The sequence below is a fragment of the Urocampus carinirostris genome, chromosome 9 (assembly GCF_059441175.1).
Source record: "Urocampus carinirostris isolate Australia breed hairy pipefish chromosome 9, RoL_Ucar_1.0, whole genome shotgun sequence".
Lineage (NCBI taxonomy): Eukaryota > Metazoa > Chordata > Actinopteri > Syngnathiformes > Syngnathidae > Urocampus > Urocampus carinirostris.
In genome coordinates, this window is record NC_142357.1 from 3,680,811 (window position 1) to 3,703,425 (window position 22,615).

At 40.4% G+C, this 22,615-nt stretch overlaps 1 protein-coding gene across 2 annotated transcripts in view; it reads right to left on the minus strand.

Annotated features, from left to right (window-relative positions):
* adam19b (ADAM metallopeptidase domain 19b) overlaps positions 1–16,616 on the minus strand; it is a 61,221-nt gene extending 44,605 nt beyond the window's left edge. For both annotated transcript variants that reach the window (XM_088344223.1, XM_088344222.1), the window contains exons 1-3: positions 16,283–16,616; positions 6,532–6,617; positions 6,371–6,441 (exon numbers count right to left, since the gene is read on the minus strand). In XM_088344223.1, the coding sequence (XP_088200349.1) occupies positions 6,371–6,441; positions 6,532–6,617; positions 16,283–16,394 (269 nt within the window). In that variant the 5' untranslated portion in view covers positions 16,395–16,616. The remainder of the gene's footprint in view (positions 1–6,370; positions 6,442–6,531; positions 6,618–16,282) is intronic.
* Positions 16,617–22,615: the final 5,999 nt, after the last annotated feature.

Genomic DNA, 22,615 nt, shown 5'->3' on the forward strand with positions numbered 1-22,615 from the left:
GTCTTCGGATCTCTGGGGAATATCAGTAAAGGAGAAAAGAGAGCTGAGGTGTGGAGGACAGCAAATGACAAACACACACCGTCTGAAGGTAGCAGATGCTTCACGATAGTATGAAGGACACATTTTGATTTAATCTATCTAACTACCCTGGTCATATCCCTCAAGAGGGGTGACCGACAGCAAGATAAACACATACACAAAAACAAAGAAAATAAAAAAGGGGAAAAGTAGCAAAAACACACACAAAAGTTTTATTGGACCATGGCCAACCCAAATGCCCAAACACCCAAACAAGTTAAGCACCTCGGCACCCAAGTCGGTCATGCTTTCGTCCCTCCAGATGAAACAGGACACAAGAAAGCAGCCATGTCACTCGGGTCAGCGTGACACAACACACTCTTCTGTTCAACAGCAGGGCCCGAAAGCTTTCACTGATTTACCCCTGCCGCATCATACAGGTGCCCTGCCCATTCCTTAGAACACGTCTAAACATCCCACTATTCTTTCACAACGCCTCTCCACTAATTCCTAACACCAACAAATTGATTTAATAATTAGATAATATATAAGAAATGAATGTACAAATGAATAAATACCTACAAATATATGGCACATGGATAAATGGAAACAAAGATAAGTCACATAATACAAAAATGTATAACATAAATGCATTTCATTCATTTATTTATGCATTATGTGATTTACTTTGTCATTTATTTGTATTTGGATTCATTTTGCTGTACAGTTTGTTGTGTTTTAGTAATTTTTTTGTCATGTATTGTTTCGTGCATTTTTTTCATTTGTTTTGTAACAACAAAATTTTATTAAAATGAGAAGTCAGGTCAGTTACTTGAGCTTTCACCTATTGGATGCTCAGGTAATACAACGACCAACCAATAGGTGAAAAGCACAGTATGCTTGACCCGCCCTCTCATTTGAATAACATAGTGTTGTGACAAAATACACGACACAATACGTGACAAAATAAAAAAGAAAACACATGACAATTTACATGAGAAAATACACAACAAAATACACGACAAAATAAATGACAAAAAATAAATAAATAAAGAACAAAATAAACGGCAAAATAAACGACAAAACATATGACAAAATACATAACACAAAACACCACAATATACACAACAAAATAAATGACATAAAACATGACAAAATACACGACGATATACACAACAAAATAATAATAAACAGATGATAAAATGCATAGATATAATATATTAGTAAATTAATGTCATTGTACCTAGGTATCACAAGATTATGTATGCGCTTATTTATTTTTATGACATATATTTTCAGGTATTCATTTAATTATAGATTTGTTTCTGCATATGGCAGGACAACTTCAGCAAATTGAATTCAAGCTCATATATTTTGAAATAGTTATGTTCCTGAAACAAATGATAAGTTGCTCAAAAACAGTTGCAAAACATTTTGGGAAGGCACATGAATAATTTAATAAAGAGTGACAGACTCTTTGTCTGTGCTACTTGACAGTGATGAACAGAATAAGTGTTATATTGTCCTGTATCAACTCAGCTTTGGTGGTGAATATTGCTCAATTCGTGAATTATATTCTTTTTTTTACTGCTCTTTTATTGTCTTTTTAAGTTTCGCATTCTCATTTTACGATACACAATGAAAAAAGTAATGGATTACCCCATTGGCATGAAATGTTGCTTACTTTTCATGTTATTTTTTTCTAACTATGATATATTTTAACTCATACAAATAAGCAAATTTCCTCATCTAGTAGATGGTCGAATGCTATTTTAGGTATTTTTGTTATAATCTTGGTAGAAAAGGATCTATCATCTGCTATATCAGAAAAATGTACTTATTTTGAAGGGACAGTTAAAATTGGTTCACTAGATGTTGCTGAACAGTGCAGTGCAACCGAAATTTAGGGACTAAAAGGTATAAGGATGAATACAAACAAAGGAAACGCAAACTTTTAAAGTGACCAAATCGCACCAGTTTTTCCTTGTTTTTCGTACAGCCTTTCACAAAGTTTTTGCTTTTTGGGTGTACCCAGAGTCGCAACAAGGCGGACAATCATGTCAGCTCCCTCTAGGTGAGCATATGTTATTTTTTGTGAGTTCTTACTTTAGTATCAGGTTCAGTGAAGCCTAATGTAGCGGAGTAAGAGTACCGTTTATTTTTCACAAATCTACTCAAGTCAAAGTATAGTGATTTAACAGTACTCCCAGAAGCACAAAATGCCCCAAAACATACTCAAGTAAATGTAACGGAGTATATGTAACTTGCCACTACCCACCTCTGGTGACCACCTGCCGGGAAGCAAACATATAGAGGGGAAATCCCTCAGGGGCAACGCAGCCAGACATACTGGAGTCATGACTTGGTAATTGTATGTGAGGGTGAAGGAGTAAATGCCTAAATGTGCATGCTAGCACTGCAAAATGTGCTTCTAATGGTCATAAAAGCTTCAGGGTGCTCTTGCGTAATACTTGTCACCACCAACATCTAGAGAGCGCTGACTAACTGAACTATCAATTGAAACATCACACTTAGTGAATCAAAGGCACTTAGAACCAGCGGACCGCTGGAAGCAAAACTCCCTTCCTGTTTGCAGATCAGGTTTCGACCAGTGACGTACAGTTATGGGAGGCAGATGAGTCTGTGTCTCACCTGTCATCAAGAATATTTTTTGCAGTGCAGTGGTATTGGGAAATAGTTTTTCAGAACACTGCCTTTCGTTCATTCAACTGTTAATTGGATATGTGACCTCATCTACGGATTTGAGTGATGGTGAGGCAAATATCAAATTGGGGTTTTTGATATTCATGAAAAATACAAGAACTCAGCTTTAAAATGATACCATTGTCAGAGCATTATGATGAACCTTTATGATGAACCAGTTGAATTACTGCCTTCCATTCACCTTTCTTTAATCAAAAACCTGAGCAAATTACGTTTAAAGTTGTATTTGCTTTTTTGGTGTTATGTCATTCAAGGCATTTGTACACAGAATAATTAGACGAGACTGAAATAATTTTTTATCCTGTGTTTATTTAAATACACTTTAGAAGAACTTTCATTTTGTTTTTTTTAAATCGGAAATATTGAATTTAACCCGTTGTTTTTGTTACTTTTCCTTTTTATGTGGATTATGAAACTAGGGTAAAGTGTTTTCGAATATAAAATATTTCAAAATAGCAAACATTGTAAAAAAATGATTTTAAAAATGAGATTATGCTCGTTTTTTCTTAATCATCTGCCTGGAGCTAAAGGTAGAGCGTTGCTATTTGCGACTTATCTCTGCAGAGTGGGTCACGTATGACTACATTTGTTATTGTTTTATTTCACATACCGTATTTTCACAACCATGGGGCGAACCATGTTGAAAGTCGCAGTCACCATAGCTGGTTCTATTTCTGTGTTTAACACTACACAGTGCGCACCCAACGATAGGGTGGGGAGCCGTCTGCTTGCGACAGCGTTACAACAAAACAGACAAGCACATACCTGTCAACCTCCACGCCCTTACGAACTGTCGTATTTTCCTTACAAAATACAAAATAATCTTACACCATACTTTTTTTTCAAACGTGTTTATTTAGGTAGTTTAACAATTTATATTGTACATGTGTTTCGTTATATCATATATATTGTTAATTAACATTTTGTTGGGAGATACTGAGTTGCTCGACATGAATGAAGTTTATTATAAAAAAGTTCAAAAATTAGGTAGCTTGTACATTCACTGGAGAAGGAAAAAATGCATGCAAATATAATTAAGTAGAATAATACATTTTCTTATTCATTCATTTTCTGCAATAAATTATTGTTGCTAATATACTGATTAAAGGGATAACCACAAACCTTTCTTTTTTCATTTTCTCCTTTTATACTTCCTTTTTTTCTTAACTTCTTTATACAACATAATATTTCGTAATATAATAAATCAAAGCAAGTGAGCCGTTTGAGAGCCGGCTCTCTTTAATGAGTTGTGCTGAAAACGAGACGGACTTCCTTTCACAACTACCACGGAATGATGCATGATGGGAAATCCCCAGGCGGCAGATGCATGTGCACAGTAGCATCAAACTGCTCGCTTCGTTTGCAACGAAAAAAACGATACCGGGATAGAGGCTTCCGCGGCGAAATCGTTTGGCTTGTTTGATCTGCCGTTTCGTGATAGTCGGTGTATACCGGATGGTACCCATAATTGACAAATTTGCATTTTTCCGTACAGATTTTCTTGTACGTCGTACACGTCTTAAAATGCATAATAAACGTACTTTGTACGGCAAAAACATACAGGTTGACAGGTATGCAAGCATACAAATGTGCGTATTTAAAAATACAAACGAAGCAACACTGAGTTTCTTTGTGGCTTATTTGAATATTGATCACAAAGTAAAACAAAGAGATAAAACAAATTTTTAAAAAGAGCTGGTGCAAAACATTTGGGCACTCACATTTTTACAGGTAATCCATAACATAACCGTCAAAATCCTCGTCCTCTGATTCTAACCAGAACAGCTGTACCAAATCTTCATTAAAAGGTTCACTTTCTTCACTTTCAGAGTCAGGTTCAGAGTCACCTTCGGAAAGCTCAAACAACAGTCCCGGCAGACACGTAAGCCCAAGCATCCGCAATCCATTCTTTTCATTATAATTTGCAGAAGGTTTCTGTGCTGCCATAGCCTGGCCTGGGTGGGAAAATCACACCCTTTCATGAAACTAAAGCACCAAGACAATAACAATAACTTTTTGAATGCTAGATATGCAACGGCATTAGCATTCATGAGTGCTTCCGCAAACAATGCATTGCGTGTAATGTCATGTGTCCACTTCTGCTTGTGAGAAACGTCTGATGTTGACACAGGAGAAGGCATGGAAGTCACAGGAGATCGCATACGTGTCACATTTAGTTGGAAATGTGAACGATCTCACAAAAATAATGGATTCCGTTGTATGTCTTGACTTGGCCAAGGCTTGAACCTGTGACTACCCAGTCCTAAGGGTAGGTGCCCAACCCAAAGACTTTTATTTGCTCTTTATGGTCGTGAAAATACGGTAACACTATTGTAACAAGTCATATGCTTAACTGCCGGAATGTCCACTTGATCTGTAGCTTGTAAAATGAATGAATATTTCAGTCATTTGCCATCTGCAAGAGTATTGTGGAGTATTTGGCAGTAAATCTAATCTGCCTCACCTCCACATCAGTATAGTGCAGTCAGGGGAGGCAGGTGAGGCACAGCCCATCATAGTAATATCAATTTTTAAAAATAATTACTTTGATAGCTAACTTTGTTTGAATATAAGATTCCAAAAACCGTAAAAAAATTTTTACTAAAAAAAAAATAAAAAATGATAATATAAAATCAATTTGAAAGCTGTGTTGCAAAGTTTAAATTCTTACCCCTTTAGCAGACAATCGTGGACCTTTCAAGTATTATTTTTATTATTTTCATGGTTGTATTAATTTAGTGTTGAAGTTGTATATCATTTAACTTTACCACTTTTGGGTTTTCTTCTTCAAAATGTTATCATAATATGAATAATATTAATACGTTCAGTAATGTATTACTGTGCTGCGGGTCTTCAGATGCAGAGTGAGCCACGCAATTCTCTTGCCTCATAATAGAGCGCAATAGTGAGACTAAAGATTCTGATTTAGCGAACACTTCAGCCTCAACAATAGAATTGGTGATAGTATTTGCGATCTAACAGCAAGTCAAGCTGTCCAGGACTTATTTTTCTTATTGCCTGAACTTTTTTTTATAGTGCAAGACGACCTACAGTAGGAGCATATGCAGAGTGAGGCAAGCAATCCTCTTGCCTCATGGTAGAGATCGATAGGATTCTTATCTGGTCTACACCTCGGTCCCAAACAATATTATATAACAATAATAGATAATAAAATCCTTTGTAATAGTTTAAGCAAGCTAACAGCAAGTGAAGCCCTCTAGTACATTTTTTTCCCGAAATGGACGATTAGCTATCTTTTAATGCTTTTGTTAAGTTAAGACAATAAAACATTTTGCTTTAGTTTGATGATTGCTTTCTTCTCCTGTCAATCAAATGATGAGTAAGATGAAGGTTTATTTCTTATTTTTTGTCCAGCCTTTCACAAGGTTTATTTGTAAATCCTACTGTATCTCACCAGACACCAACCTTACCGCACGTCACTGGTGTCGACACAACCCAACACATCACCGGTGATTTCCCTCTGTGCACTGACCGAGACCCACACGTCATTAATGTGTCAATTCGCATTCATTCAAGCGAGAATGCCAATCAGGCAGACATGATCCCTGCGTGACGTCCATCACACTATTTCATTCTCGCTTTTAGAGTTATCAGACAGAAAACTCACAGATTTTTTTCCAGGTGAAGCTGCAACTCCTGGCCCTCAGCTGAGATGACAACCTGAGCCTCGGCAGGATACTGGAAAACATAGGATAGCGGCTCAGGGCGCAGAAAAACAAATTAAAAATTGTCTCTTTTAATTCGATGTTGACAGCAAGAGTGACTCACCCCTCTGTCGGAAGACCTGCTGTGTCTGTGAGGATGCAACCAGATGGGATAGGTGATTTCGTAGGTACCCGGCGTGAAAATTTCTCCTGCATAAATGGTTAACTTGAAAAAGTTGCTTGCTGGACAAGAGAATTACATTACATTACATGGGGCGGCATGGGGTAAGACACTGAATCCCTAATGCCCCCCAATAGCAGGTAGTTGCCTTGCATGGCTGACGCTGCTATATAAATGGAGACCATTTACATTTACATCATTTACCTCATCATTGGGTTGTGGTTCAACAGGATTAATTTAATCCAAGTTGACTTTAATTAACAAAAAAGAAAACACACAGACGGACAAAAAACTAATTACTTTTGATAACACGACACCTAACATGGAAAATCATCTTTCAGAATGGCTGAAGAGAATATTTGAAATACGGTTTGTATTAACATTTTAGACCGCCATTTTTAGTTCTGAAGTGGTTCTCGAGACTTTTTGTGATTAAAGGGCCACCGGACTGGATAATAAAAATGAAAACAGAAATAAAACAGATGACGGGAAAGAGTCAAACATGACTGAGAAGCTCTGCCATACAGCAATGTGTGGTGTTTGACACAATGTCCCTTTACATGGGTCATTGGTCACACAAACAAACCAAAACGGAAATCGTCATTGAAAAAGTAATTAAGTAATTAATTCACTATAAATGATAATAACATAGAGTAAAATAGCCAGCGTTGATAAAACACTCATATATAATGACTAATATGTTTATTGAGGAACTGTAAACGTCTACCTTTAAAGTGTTAATTAATTATAAATAATAATCAAATGAAAATAAGATAGATAGATAGATAGATAGATAGATAGATAGATAGATAGATAGATAGATAGATAGATAGATAGATAGATAGATAGATAGATAGATAGATAGATAGATAGATAGATAGATAGATAGATAGATAGATAGATAGATAGATAGATAGATAGATAGATAGATAGATAGATAGATAGATAGATAGATAGATAGATAGATAGATAGATAGATAGATAGATAGATAGATAGATAGATAGATAGATAGATAGATAGATAGATAGATAGATAGATAGATAGATAGATAGATAGATAGATGGATGGATGGATGGATAGATAGATAGATAGAACCCGGATTGCTCCGGGTAGCTACACGTTAGCGTCCGGAATGCTAAACGTGAGCCACGTTTCCGCAAAACACAGCAACTACGCTCCCTGTGCGCTTCGATGTTTTCCACCAGCACTCGATGATCTTATTTGGTCGTGAGTTCGCATTTACCATGATTACGGATGGTACCGAAGACTTATAACGCCGCTAGCCGCTTCGCTAGCTCCGGCTCTTCCTCCACGATAGGCCCCTTCTTCACGCCGGCACGAGAATTCTTCAGGGCAAGGAGTTGAAATTCCTTGAATACACGCATTTCTTGTGCGTTAAAACCCATGTCCATAGGATAGAAGTAATCCATAGTGTAGTAGTCAAAACGGGAAGAAAAAACACCGAAGATAGGAGCAGACAATAAAACAATAGGGCAGCTGCTGGAAAAGGCAGCCGCTCGTGGCAGCGCCGCTTTGGTCAGGGTTGGTTATTTGGTTATTTTACTGTGTAGAAAAAAACTTATAAAGTTAATGATAATCAAAATAATGATAATGATGATGATGACAATAATAATAATACAGTATTAATAATACAGTAATAATCCTAATAATAAAATTATAAGTCTTGTTGTCTCAGTTAATGTTCTTCACAATAGGGAAAAATCAATTGAAAATGGGGAAAAAAGGCCAAATAATAAGAATAATCTTCCCAAGTTAAACTGGTAAATTCTTTGAGTTAAACAAAATTGTGTCTCAACGGGAAGTGTTTTTTGCATTGAAAATGTCTTCTGTCTCTCACGATTCACCTTCAAACTGTAAATCTTATTACAGTACTACAACTACATGATATTCAAACTCAAGAGATTAAAATGCCAACTTACACACTTCTGGGCTGTTCTAACAATTCAATTTCCGACTCTTTCTGCTTATTTAGTGTTGTTAAATGTCATTAGACATCTACATCGTTTCATGCCAGTTTTGATATTTCCCAGCCTTCACAACCAGACTTATTGCATTAGTTGGCAATGGTGTCTGGTCACTGTCACCATCAAACACATTATAAGCTTCTTCCAGAAAGTAACTGAGTAGGTACCTGAATTACTCTATAGTAAAAGTAAAGTAATGATTTATTTTATTTTAGACAGGTTGTTGTGTTTATATTAATTTGATATGTTCTAAAAAGGTTTTTGAGTCAGTTGAAAAGAGAAAAACAGACAGGTAGTTGTGTTATAGAACCTTGTAATATTTATTGCACCTTACCAGCAACACATGTATGCTACACTCAAAGTGCGACAAATATAAATAGTTCACAATATGTTAAAATAACAATCAGCAGTAAGCAATAAAAAGTGAGTTTAATGTATGAAATCTTACAACCCGAGACTACTGATCAAGTAGACATAGGCAACTGAACTTAATATTTTCTTAACAACGAAAGACGATAGTAAGCATAAATGGAGCATAAATCACAGTCCCAAGTCAATAAATTGGTCAAGTAGACATATGCTACAATACTTCAAATATTTTTTTACAAAAGTAGTAAACAGTTCAAAAATAAATTACACGACACAATGTGTTTAACACCGTAGTCTAAATCTAACAACCTAAAAAAATGAGACATTTTGCACTTCGTCCATCATGTATACAGCCAACGAGACTATCCTACCCCATCTCAAGTCAGTGATTGTATCTGAGGACCTAGAGTCAGAAAGCTTGGTCCACAAAACAAAAGACTCTTAACCAAGGGTTAACAACAAACTAGCTTTGGCGTAGCGCGCAATCTCTGAGCCCTTTCAGAGATCATACTACAATATTTTACAAAAGCAATTGATAACCCAGTAAAATCATCCAATTTGGTTAGGAGCTTGGTGAAAGTACAGTGCTGTATAGCTCTATTGTGAAGCTTCCAATTTTGGGGTGGCACATTACCTTGAATAGGCACAAATCATCCACTTGATTAGTCAATGTTTTTGTGAAGAATAATCTTTAGGCAATATTGGCATCCGAATTTTATCAATGCAACAGTTGCCTATTGAGATACGACCACAATATGGCAGAAAGCGTCACAGGAAGTATGCTCATTTGAACCGTGTTGACTTTGTACTCTGTTGGTTGAGTTCAGGGGTCGGTAACCTTTTATTCTCAAAGAGCCATGAAAGTCAAATAATTTTGTTTTTATTTTTGAGGGCCACACCATATATTTTAAGACAAAAGTCAACAAAAATACCAAACTTGCTCTCCAGACAAAAGCTTTTCATTTCACTGAGTGACGTACAATTATTTGAAAACAAATCTATGAAATAATAATGATTCCGGAGCATATGTTTAATATGAACAAATATACCACTTAAAATTTGTCTTTGGCCCGCAGTTTCTTCATATCATTGAGGCTCATTTTGATCGTCATTTTTGTCCTAAATAATGGTTTCAAAATAAGGTGGGACAGAGTTCTTTTGTCGAAATGTCACAAAATACTCCGAGAAGGATTCAGATGTATTTAGGGGAGTGTGCTATGTGTGCACAGTTTTGCCCACCCCTACTCACCCAATCAAATTGCTCTGGGTGTTTGGCAGACATTTTCGGGTGTTTACAGTATCTTCTGTCGGTTTTCATCAAAAAGTGTCTCAACAATGAACATATTGTTTAATGCAGTGGTCCACAACCCTCAGGCCGCAAACCAGTACCGGGCCTCGGTCAGTTTACACGTGTGTACACACATCTATTTCAGCTGTTAACAAAGTTTTCGTGGGTGTTAATCGAGTCATAATAAACAACACAAACAAACACAGTTCACCTCGTTTGCTAAGCATTGAATGCAGCAGAGTTTGAAACCAGATCGCGGCAATAAGAGGGATGGGATTTTTAAGGGTTATTTTTCTATCTTCTTTATTCATTATTCATTATCCGTTGTCGGTCAGTTCATAATACGTTACAAAGCCTAGGAGCTGGGACTCTTACACTCAGCCAAAAGGCCAAGCTAAGGTCCTAGCCTTAAAGCTTTGCTGCGATCATTGCGAATGCACCGCTCCCGGAAGTACTGCAATACCGGGAGTGTCCAATGCCAGCCACAAATTTTCTAGGACTGTAGGTGTGAATCAATATGTTCTAGGTTTTATCTCATTATCAAACAAATTTTACTGACGGTGCATACATTAATATTTGAAAGTCACAGAGAAGATTACTCTGCGACACAATTGATCTCCAAGCAAGATGCACTCATGAAAAGAGCCATGGCTGCTTGCAAGCCATACTGTCTTCAACCCAGGTTTAGTTTGTACATTGCATATAGGAAAGCATGCGTGAAGTTATATGCAATAACATGATTCAACCAAATATATTTTAACAAATATATATATATTTTTTTTTTAACTTCTCTAGTATTACTGTAGATTGGTTTTTGTATTTCCCTAGTAGTACTTTGTAGTATTTTTGTAGTACTGGTATTTTTTTTTAGTATTTTTGAAGTATTTATGTGGAGTTTTTTTGTATTACCATAGATGTAATGAAGCAAAATAATAATCTGTTTTTATCACTACCTTTTATATTTAGTAGTACTACTATTGTACTATTACTGTAGTTGTATTTTGTGTTACTTTTATAATATTTCCGTATTAAGATTTCAAAGTATATCAGTAGTGTTTGTGTTGTAGTAGTAGTAGTAGTAGTAGTAGTAGTAGTAGTAGTAGTGGTTGTGATAGTGGTAGTAGTTTGTAGTATTTCTCTAGTACTTCTATAGTATTACTGTAGATTTGTTTTTGTATTTCCGTAGTAGTGTTTTGTAGTATTTCTGTAGAACTGGCATTTTTGTAGTATTTTTTGTAGTATTTATGTTGCAGTTTTGTAGTATTACTGTGAATGTGAATAATATATATATATATATATATATATATATATATATATATATATAAATTTGGGGGGGGGTTTCTGTGTTTTTGTGTTACTTCTCTAGTAATATTTTTGTAGCATTTCGGTAGTATTTTTTTTAATATTGTTGTAGTAGTATTTTGAAACTCCTCCTTGATCTGCTACCTTATCGTGGTGGAGGAGTTTGTGTGTCCCAATGATCCTAGGAGCTATGTTGTCGGGGGCTTTAAGCCCCTGGTAGGGTCACCCATGGCAAACAGGTCCTAGGTGAGTGGCCAGACGCAGATCAGAAGACCCCTAATGATGAGAGAAAACTTTGGTCCTCGATTTCCCTCGCCCGGACGCGGGTTACCGGGGCCCCCTTCTGGAGCCAGGCCTGGAGGTGGGGTCCGCTGGCGAGCGCCTGGTGGCCGGACCCTTACCCACGGGGGCCGGCCGGGCACAGCCCGAAGGGACGACATGGGACCCTCTTCCCATGGGCTCACCACCTGTAGGAGGGGCCAAAGGGGTCGGGTGCGCAGAGAGCTGGGTAGCAGCCAAGGGAGGGGTCCTTGGCGCGACGATCCCCGGCTACAGAAACTGGCTTTTGGGACATGGAACGTTACCTCTCTGGCAGGGAAGGAGCCCGAGTTGGTGCGTGAGGTTGAGAAATTCCGACTAGATATAGTTGGACTCACCTCTACGCACGGCTTGGGCTCTGGTACCAGTCCTCTCGAGAGGGGTTGGACTCTCTTCCACTCTGGAGTTGCCCGTGGTGAGAGGCGCAGAGAAAGTGTGGGCATATTAATTGCTCCACGGCTCGGCGCCTGTACGTTGGGGTTCACCCCGGTAGACGAGAGGGTAGCCTCCCTCCGCCTTCGGGTGGGGGGACGGGTCCTGACTGTTGTTTGTGCTTATGCACCAAATAGCAGTTCGGAGTACCCACCCTTCTTGGGGTCCTTAGAGGGTGTGCTTGAGAGCGCGCCCCCTGGGGACTCCCTCGTACTGCTGGGAGACTTCAACGCTCACGGGGGCAATGACAGTGAGACCTGGAAGGGCGTGATTGGGAAGAACGGCCCCCCTGACCTGAACCCGAGTGGTGTTTCGTTATTGGACTTCTGTGCTCGTCATGGTCTGTCCATAATGAACACCATTTTCAGACATAAGGGTGTCCATATGTGCACTTGGCACCAGGACACCCTAGGCCGTAGTTCGATGATCGACTTTGTCATCGTTTCGTCGGACCTGCGGCCGCATGTTCTGGACACTCGGGTGAAGAGAGGGGCGGAGCTGTCAACTGGTGGTGAGTTGGCTTCGATGGTGGGGGAAGATGCCGGCCCGACCCGGCAGACCCAAGCGTGTTGTGAGGGTCTGTTGGGAACGGCTGGCAGAATCTCCTGTCAGAAGAAGTTTCAATTCACACCTCCGGCAGAACTTCGCCCATGTCCCGAGGGAGGCGGGGGACATTGAGTCCGAGTGGACCATGTTCCGCGCCTCCATTGTCGAGGCGGCTGATCGGAGCTGTGGCCGCAAGGTAGTCGGTGCCTGCCGCGGTGGCAACCCTCAGACCCGTTGGTGGTCACCGGCGGTGAGGGATGCCGTCAAGCTGAAGAAGGAGTCTTATCGGGCCTTCCTGGCCTGTGGGACTCTGGAAGCAGCTGTCAGGTATCGGCTGGCCAAGCGGAATGCGGCTTTGGCGGTTGCCGAGGCAAAAACTCGGGCATGGGAGGAGTTTGGCGAGGCCATGGAAGCCGACTTCCGAACGACTTCGAGGAAATTCTGGTCCACCATCCGACGTCTTAGGGGGAGGAAGCGGTGTGCCATCGACACTGTGTATAATGCCGATGGGGCGCTGCTGTCCTCGACCCGGGACGTTGTGAATCGGTGGGCGGAGTACTTCGAAGACCTCCTCAATTCCACCGGCACGTCTTCCTCTGGGGAAGCAGAGCCTGAGGACTCTGGGTTGGGCTCTCGTATCACTGGGGTTGAAGTCACCGAGGTTGTCAAAAAACTCCTCGGTGGCAGGGCCCCGGGGGTCGATGAGATCCGCCCAGACTTCATTAAGGCTCTGGATGTTGTGGCCGTGTCATGGTTGACGCGCCTCTGCAACATCGCGTGGACATCGGGGACAGTGCCTCTGGACTGGCAGACTGGGGTGGTGGTTCCCGTCTTTAAGAAGGGGGACCGGAGAGTGTGTTCCAACTACAGGGGAATCACACTTCTCAGCCTCCCTGGTAAGGTCTATTCAGGGGTACTGGAGAGGAGGGTCCGCCAGGAAGTCGAATCTCGGATTCAGGAGGAACAGTGTGGTTTTCGTCCTGGCCGTGGAACACTGGACCAGCTCTATACACTCTTCAGGGTCTTTGAGGGTGCATGGGAGTTTGCCTGTCCGGTCTACATGTGTTTTGTGGACTTGGAGAAGGCATTCGACCGTGTTCCTCGGGAGGCCCTGTGGGGGGTGCTTCGGGAGTATGGGGTACCGCACAGTCTTATCCGGGCTGTGCGGTCCCTGTATGCCTGGTGCCAGAGTCTGGTCCGCATTGCCGGCAATAAGTCGGATTCGTTCCCGGTGAGGGTTGGGCTCCGCCAGGGCTGCCCTTTGTCACCGATTCTGTTCATAACTTTTATGGACAGAATTTCTAGGCGCAGCCTTGGCGGGGATGGAGTCCGGTTTGGGGGCCTCAGCATTGCGTCACTGCTTTTTGCAGATGACGTGGTGCTGTTGGCTTCCTCAGCCCGTGATCTTCAGCGATTCGCAACCGAGTGTGAAGCGGCCGGGATGGGGATCAGCACCTCCAAGTCCGAGGCCATGGTTCTCAGTCGGAAAAGGGTGGTATGCTCCCTCCGTGTCGGGGAGGAGGTCTTGCCCCAAGTGGAGGAGTTCAAGTATCTTGGGGTCTTGTTCACGAGTGAGGGTAGGATGGAACGGGAGATCGACAGACGGGTCGGTGCAGCGTCTGCCGTCATTCGGACCCTGTACCTGTCTGTCGTGGTGAAGAGGGAGCTGAGCCGAAAGGCAAAGCTCTCGATCTACCGGTCGATCTACGTTCCTACCCTCACCTATGGTCATGAACTTTGGGTCATGACCGAAAGAACTCGATCCCGGATACAAGCGGCCGAAATGAGTTTCCTCCGCAGGGTGGCTGGGTTCTCCCTTAGAGATAGGGTGAGAAGCTCAGTCATCCGGAAGGGACTCGGAGTAGAGCCACTGCTCCTCCGCGTTGAGAGGAGCCAGTTGAGGTGGCTCGGGCATCTAATAAGGATGCCTCCTGGACGCCTCCCTCGGGAGGTGTTCCGGGCATGTCCCACCGGCAGGAGGCCCCGGGGGCGGCCCAGGACACGTTGGAGAGACTATGTCTCTCGGCTGGCTTGGGAACGCCTCGGGGTCCCGTCGGATGAGCTGGAGGAAGTGGCTGGGGATAGGGACGTCTGGGCTTCCCTTTTAACGCTGCTGCCCCCGCGACCCGACCTCGGATAAGCGGAAGACAATGGATGGATGGATGGATGGATAGTATTTTGAAATATTTCCGTAGTAGTATTTGTACAGTATTTTTGTAAAGGTAGTATTTCTGTACTAGTATCTCTGTTTTGAAGTATTACAGTAGTATAGTTTTTGTAGTATTTCTGTAGTATTTTTGTCATTTCAAAATCAAAGCAAAACTATATATTAGTTCCTTGCTTTAAGGACCATATTGAATATTTAGTTTTTAGAAATATTGTAGAATTTCTGTCGTAGTATTTTTGTAGTAGGGACACAAAATGACAAACTGTCCCTAAAATAATAAATTGTTTTATTAGTTTTTGTTTGTTTACCATTATATATATTGTCATTATCCATGATGAGAAAAACGCCGTTATGAATAAAGCCGTTACGTAATAGTGTTAACTTTTTTCGGTAACAGGGTAATCTAACTAGTTATTTGTTCTGCCATTACAACGCCATTACCGTTACTGACGGTAAAAAGCAGTGCTCTACATTGAATAAATTGAGGAAACTACCAGCCATAGCAAATCAAACAGAGACACAAGAGGGATAGAGAGAGGGGGAGAATAGAGCCAGCAGAAGAAAGGGCAAAGAGTGAGAGAGAGGGATTGAATAGTCCCTTTACATTGTCTACTGTTAACTTTTATTGTGAACAAAATATTTGAATTGCGGTTGCCTATTTCTACTTGAGCTGTTGTCTCAGTTTGTGAGAGTATGATTTATATATTTTACACTGCCATGTTAAAATGTCCTTTATATTGTTGAACTGCCTACCTTTGTTCTGTGAAAATACAGTACAGTAGCATTAATTAATACTGCTGATTTTTATTTCATTCTATTGTTTACTGTTTATTTTTGTTGCACCTCAAGTGTAGGATAAATATGTTGCTGGTGAGGTAAAATAAATATGAGAAGGTTCTATAAAACAACTGTCAGTTCTTCTCAACTGACTCGAATACTGCTCAGAAAGGTTTTTTTTTTAAATTAATGGAAATATCTACTTTTCCTCGTGACTAGTTACTTTCACTATAGGGTAATTCAGTTACTAATGCAGTTATTATTTGGGAAAAGGAGTTAGTAACTACAACTAATTATTTTCTTAAATAAAATGCCCAACACTGGTCATTACACTTTGACCATTTCCGTTCGGCAGTCAAGATTAAAAGGCCTGCATCTGGCCTGCGGGCCGTAGTTTGCCCATCTCTGTATTAAGGGCTCCGTGCAGTTCATTGAAAGCTTGTCGTAGACGTGAGCAACGAATAAAAAGGCTCCTTTGCATTTATCAATAGAAACGTGGTGCTACTCACTGCGAGCGAAGGCGGCTTGAACAGCCAGCTGAGTCCAAAGAAGAAACGCCGAAAGAGACAGCCAGAGATGAGAGGACCTTGCGCCGTGGAGAGGCGGCGGACGAGGAAGCATCCTGACGGCAAGAAGCTCCCAGTGGAGTCGGGCAGGAGGGACATCAACGTGCGCGGTCGCCCTGAACGCTCACATCCGACGCAAGGCACTCTCCGTCCGTATGACGTGATGGGGAGGCACCGCTCGACTGACAGATGGTGGACATTCGCTTCAAGCCCTGCCTTTCAGGCTTATGCGCGCGCACAGGCGACGGACAGGCTTTGAAACTGTGATAGCATCCGAAACGATAATATCAGGCTTCCTAGCAGGGGCGTTACCAGGGGGCAGTACCCACCCACTGACACGCTCTGCCCACCCAAAAGAAAAACCCCACAAAATTAAAAGGAGACGAGAGACGAAGAAAGAAAGACTCATATTACAGCAAGAAAAGATAAGTAAAAAGCTGGAAAAAGAAACAAAAGAATAAAAGGAAAAATAAAAATAGAAAAAGAGGGAAAACGGGGAAAAAATAGGGCAAAGCAAGGGGAAAAACGCTTGGAAAAAAGAAACAAAACAGAAGGAAAAAAGTGGAAAGAAAGAAAACAAAATAAAAGCAACAACTAAAAGTAAAAAGCCAGGGAAAAAAGAAACATATGAATTGAAGAGAAAAAGAAAAATGAAGAAAAAAGCATGCAATGAATTATCAAGAGAGGAAAAAGCAAGAAAAAAAATTTGAAAAGCTCAGAAAAAAAGGAAACAAGACAAAAAAATAAAAGGAAAAATTAAATAAAAAAGAAGAAAAAAGGCAGAACAAAGACAGGTTTTGGGGTCCATTATTCGGTATTATTAATACCTCAATATCCGTCACAAAACTATTACGTTTTAAATTTGAATAACATTTATTGTTTCACCCTGCTGTGAACTTTCAAATTAATTTAAACTTTTTCATTCTAAGCAAGTTTAAATTAGAACCCCTGCAGGGCACAACACAATGTCTGTTGAAAATACTCACTTTTCAATGTAACAACAAAATACAAGAACAAATTGTACAGTTTGAAAAATGCTATTTGTGAAACATATCCCTGGAAAAACACTGGAAACAGTGCTGTGCAAACACATTTTGCGGGTATACACTTTTACAACTTCATGACCAGTATTTACTCATCAAAAACTCAACAATTATCTTAGGCTAGGTTGGTCGTTGTTACATTGGATTCATGCAGCTAAAATAAGGACTACTATCTGTTGATGAAAGCGAATTTGTAATAGTGGGTGGTAAAATAGTTGATCAACATAACCACTGAATAACATACTCTCACCGTAATACGCCAGAAACTCAATAGACTCCGCCGCTTGACGGTAGCACAGCCAAAGAGGACCGTGGAGGGCTCAAGAGCAATGCTAGGAATCAAATGGACTGAACCATGTTAGGGCAGTGGATGCAGCGTTGTTCCCATTTAGATTTTGTATTCCCTTCATTAATCTAGCATTTTTCGTCACAGTTGAGCCCATCCTTTCCTTTTTTAAAGCCAAAATGTGTGGTAGTTGACCACTAGATGGCACTGTTGCCTAATACGCAAGAAAACCAGTGCCACAGCAAGCAACAAAACAGCAGACAAACATGGCCAACCTGAATAGGGATTCCACTATAAAAAGGAATAACAAATTCTTGCCCATTTAAAAAAAAAAATGAAAACCAAGATTGGTGTGATAGTTCATGATTTTTGCCCAGTATTCAAATCGATGTTTTTGTACCACTAGTAAGCTCTAAATATTACAGACTATCCCTTTACGGAAAAGAGTGTTTTGAAAAATCTATCATTTTTAAGTACATTTCGATTGTGCCACGTTTAAATTTATATCGACTTAATAAAAAATATTTACCTAGGAATTTTTCTATGTCATTGTTTTGTTCTCTGTAAATATAACAACTATGTATTGTCCACGCTAAGGTGACCGGACCTAGATAAGCTTAGACCCTTATCCACCGTTTTTTTTCTTTAAAACCTAAAAAAAAGGTTTAAAAAACACTGCCCTAATCAACTTGTTTTAATTTGTGTGTACCCCTGTGCCTGAAATAAAATGTATAAATACATACCAACAACAACAAATACCTTTTGTTCATTTATCAGGAGTGAGATGTGAATGTTTAGAATAAATGTTTGATACATTCCAAATTCCTGCCACCTAAATAACGTTACAATTCATGACATTTGTTAAACCAAACCTCTGTGTATGACCAACAAAAACATTTCATGTTGTGACTGTAGCCCAATACATGTATTCATTAATACAATACGAAATTAAACTTATTTAAAAACATTGCAACTACTATGTAATTAAGCTAATTTGTAAACAACTGAAAACTACAACCATACAAGTGACCCTTTAAAAAAATTACCTCGGACACAGTGAGTCAAAACACAAAAACTACAAAGCGGGCAACAAGTTGGGTTAAATGAGCCGCAAAGGCAGGGGTTTCAAACTCAAGTAACCTGGGGTCTGGCAGAGGGTCTGGTTGGGGTATGGCCGAATTGGGTTTCCCACAAAATGTTTGGATAAAAACATTCTTCTTTTTTATTTTCTTTTTAAATTCCCTACAAAAATAACTCATGAAAATCAACCAATCAGTAAATAATTCATCCATAATACACTAGGGTTGGACTTAAAGGGACAGTGTGTATTATTTAGAACATAGAATTAAATAAGTAGCAAAAATTCATGCGCAATCATAAAGATGTGCATTTTTTAAAATACTTGTAAGTTGAGATATTAGCATTTATTTAATACAACATGAACCTCACCTATAAAGGAGCAAACATAATTGTCAGTCATCTTGCTGCTAATGGTGGCCAAAAAAACAAAAACAAATCAATAATATGGCAAAAGGCTGGGCAAAAAATAAACAAAACAAGAAAATTGTTTTATGGTCACTTTGAGTCTGTGTAATTTTCATTCTTACCTGTGATACTGACACACATATAGGTTGCACGACAGAATATTACAGCATGCAGTGGTCAAATAATGCACACTGTGCCTTTAAAACTTTGTCATTAAGGCAGGGGCCTCAAATTATCATCCAGAAGGCCACAAGTGGCCCTTGGGCCACGAGTTTAAGACCCCTGAGTAAACAGCTTCACATGCGCACACTTGACAAATCCTGTGGGCTAAAATTTAACCGGGAAATTACAAAAATAGAAAGAAAAATGTAATTTAAAAAAAAGTTTCCTAAAGGATCAAAGATGGTGGATTCCCACTTCCTGGATAACCAGACTATGAATGTGAAGCATAGTCAGTTCTGTATCTCAACAGGCCAGGTCCCTGAGACAAGGCAGTAAAAAACAGGTTAACATTTAGGTGCGTAGAATGACACCAATGCAATATCCAGTTATTATTGGAACTACAAAAATGTGTTCACACAAGTGGACACCTGGCCCTCACCGACTACCAAATAAAAAGCTTCGGCCACTACACTTGGAAACATGATATTCCAAACAAGTTTCAACTAACTGGTGTGGATGTAAACGCATACTGTTGTGCCTTTAAATAAGCAGGCCTCCACAAGAATAGTGTTCCGGGAGGGCAGAATCAGGTCAGAAACGTTGTTGGAGTTGGCTTTGTCCCAAGTCAAATGTCCTAAATGCAGCTGCCTCCATTCATAATAAGATGAGTGGCAACATTCATTTACTGATCTTCAAGATCTGAAGCAGTTGCGCTGTGTCACAGTTGTAACCCCAAAATAACTTACAGTAAAGCAAAACCATGACAGAAATGAAATACCGTTGAGTGGCTCCGTAGTAGTCATTCATATTGAGGCTCTTATTTCAGAGATAAATGTTCCACACAGCATATGTGGGGTGATTGAGTGTACTCAGGGTGTTTGAGGGTATTCTTGGCAGGGATGACAGTGCCAGCCCACAAATCCTTCCACTCCTCTAAATGAAGGCTTGGCAGTGAGTCAAGACTGAAGAATCATTGTTAAGTGTGCCTCACACACTTTTGGAAGCATATGAGGTGTGGACAATGCAGATGTATGTTTTATACAGTTTGAAATACAGTATTACAATGCGTATGCAACCAAGTCCATTAGGGTCCAACATACCATAGGGGCCCCAAATGGGGTTCGGACTGGGCGCGAGTATGTCACATTATCCCACATCTGTGCCCAATTATTCTGAAGTTTTGAACCTTAAAAATCAATTTTTAATCAGCAAACTTGTTTGTCATTTTTTTAGTTCTCCTGCCATTGTCATCCTGGTTGACATTTTCACTTCCATCACCTCGCCAATTTGTTTCTAGTTTTATATGTTACTTTGCTCCCTGCGTTTTCCATTTCCAGTTTCGCTCTGTTTCTTATTCGGACTTTGCCAGGTTTGATTTTGTGTGGACATGTTCGTGGCTCTGTGGCCACTTTTATGATGCTTTTTGATCCCAGTTTTGTTATTAAATACAACCTTCTTTTTGAGAAACCCCACCTACAGTTCCCGTTTTCCACACATGGGTCCATTCATCTGCCAACAGACCACAACACAGGTCTATTCTATTAAATACCTTGATGGCTAAAAATGATTTGATGTGAATTCTTAAAAAGTTTTCGATAGGTGGTTTTGCTATTTAGGACCATCGTGGGGGGAATACATTCCCAAATCAGATGTATTGAAAATACCAAACAAAATATTCATATATGGCCTTGGGGGTCGGGCGACCGCTCCGACTGGGAGGTTGCTGGTTCAAGCCTCGGCTGAGTCATACCTAAGACTCACAACATTGGTACTCATTGCCTCCCTGCTTGGCGCTCGGCATTAGGGGTTGGAATTGGGGGGGTTTGGTCACCTAATGACTCCCAACACATCAGTTGGGTTGAGCGAGGGGGCTGGGAATCCCCTCCTCTGTATCAATCTCCCAGAAACAGTCAGGAATGTGTTATATACTCTAGCAACCACTAGGGGGATATGGCTCCGGTATACTGGACTGTCTCAGAAAATTAGAATATTGTGATAAAGTTCTTTATTTTCTGTAATGCAATTAAAAAAACAAGAATGTCATACATTCTGGATTCATTACACATGAGCTGAACTATTTCAAGCCTTTTATTATTTTAATATTGCTGAATTTGGCTTACAGCTTAAGAAAACTCAAAAATCCTATCTCAAAATATTAGAATATCATGAAAAAGTATACAAGTAGGCTATTCAACTAATCACCTGAATCATCTAATTAACTCGAAACACCTTGCGAGGGTTTCCTGAGCCTTAAAAACACTCAGCTTGGTTCAGTAAACTAAATCACTGCTGATCTGACTGCTGTCCAGAGGACCATCATTGATACCCTCCATCAGGAGGGTAAGACACAAAAAGAAATTTCTCAAAGAGCAGGCTGTTCACAGAGTGCAGTTTCAAAGCATATCCACAAAAAGTCTGTTGGAAGGGAAAAATGTGGCCGGAAATGCTGCACAACCAAGAGAGATGACCGCAGCCTTAACAAAATTGTGAAGAAGAGCCGCTTCAAGGGAGCTTCAAAGACAGTGGGCTGAAGCTGGAGTCCAGGTATGAAAAGCCACAGTTCACAAACGTGTCCGGGAAATGGGCTACAATAGCCGTATTCCCATGGTCAAGCCACTTCTGAACTCAAGACAACGGAAGAAGCGTCTGACTTGGGCTATGGAGAAGAAGCACTGGACAGTTGCAGAGTGGTCCAAAGTCCTCTTTTCAGACGAAAGCAAGTTTTGCATTTCATTTGGAAGTCAAGGCGCCAGAGTCTGGAGAAAGGCTGGAGAGGAGCAAAATCCAAGTTGCTTGAAATCCAGTGTGAAGTTCCCACAGTCAGCAATGGTTTGGGGAGCCATGTCAGCTGCTGGTGTTGGTCCACTGTGTTTCATCAAGTCCAGAGTAAATGCAACTGTGTACCAAGAGATTTTAGAGCACTACATGCTTCCATCTGCTGAAAAGCTCTATGGAGATGAGGATTTCATTTTCCAGCATGATCTGGCACCTGCCCACAGTGCCAAAACCACCAGTAACTGGTGCACTGACCATGGCATCACTGTCCTTGATTGGCCTGCTAATTCCCCTGACCTGAACCCCATCGAGAATTTGTGGGGTATAGTTAAGAAGAAGATGAAAGACACCAGACCTACAAATGCAAATGAGCTGAAGGCCGCTATCGAAGCATCCTGGGCATCAATAACACCTCAGCAATGCCACAGGCTGATTGCCTCCATGCCACGCCGGATTGATGCAGTAATCCGTGCAAAAGGATTCCCAACCAAATACTGAGTGCATCAATGGACATTTTCAAATGTT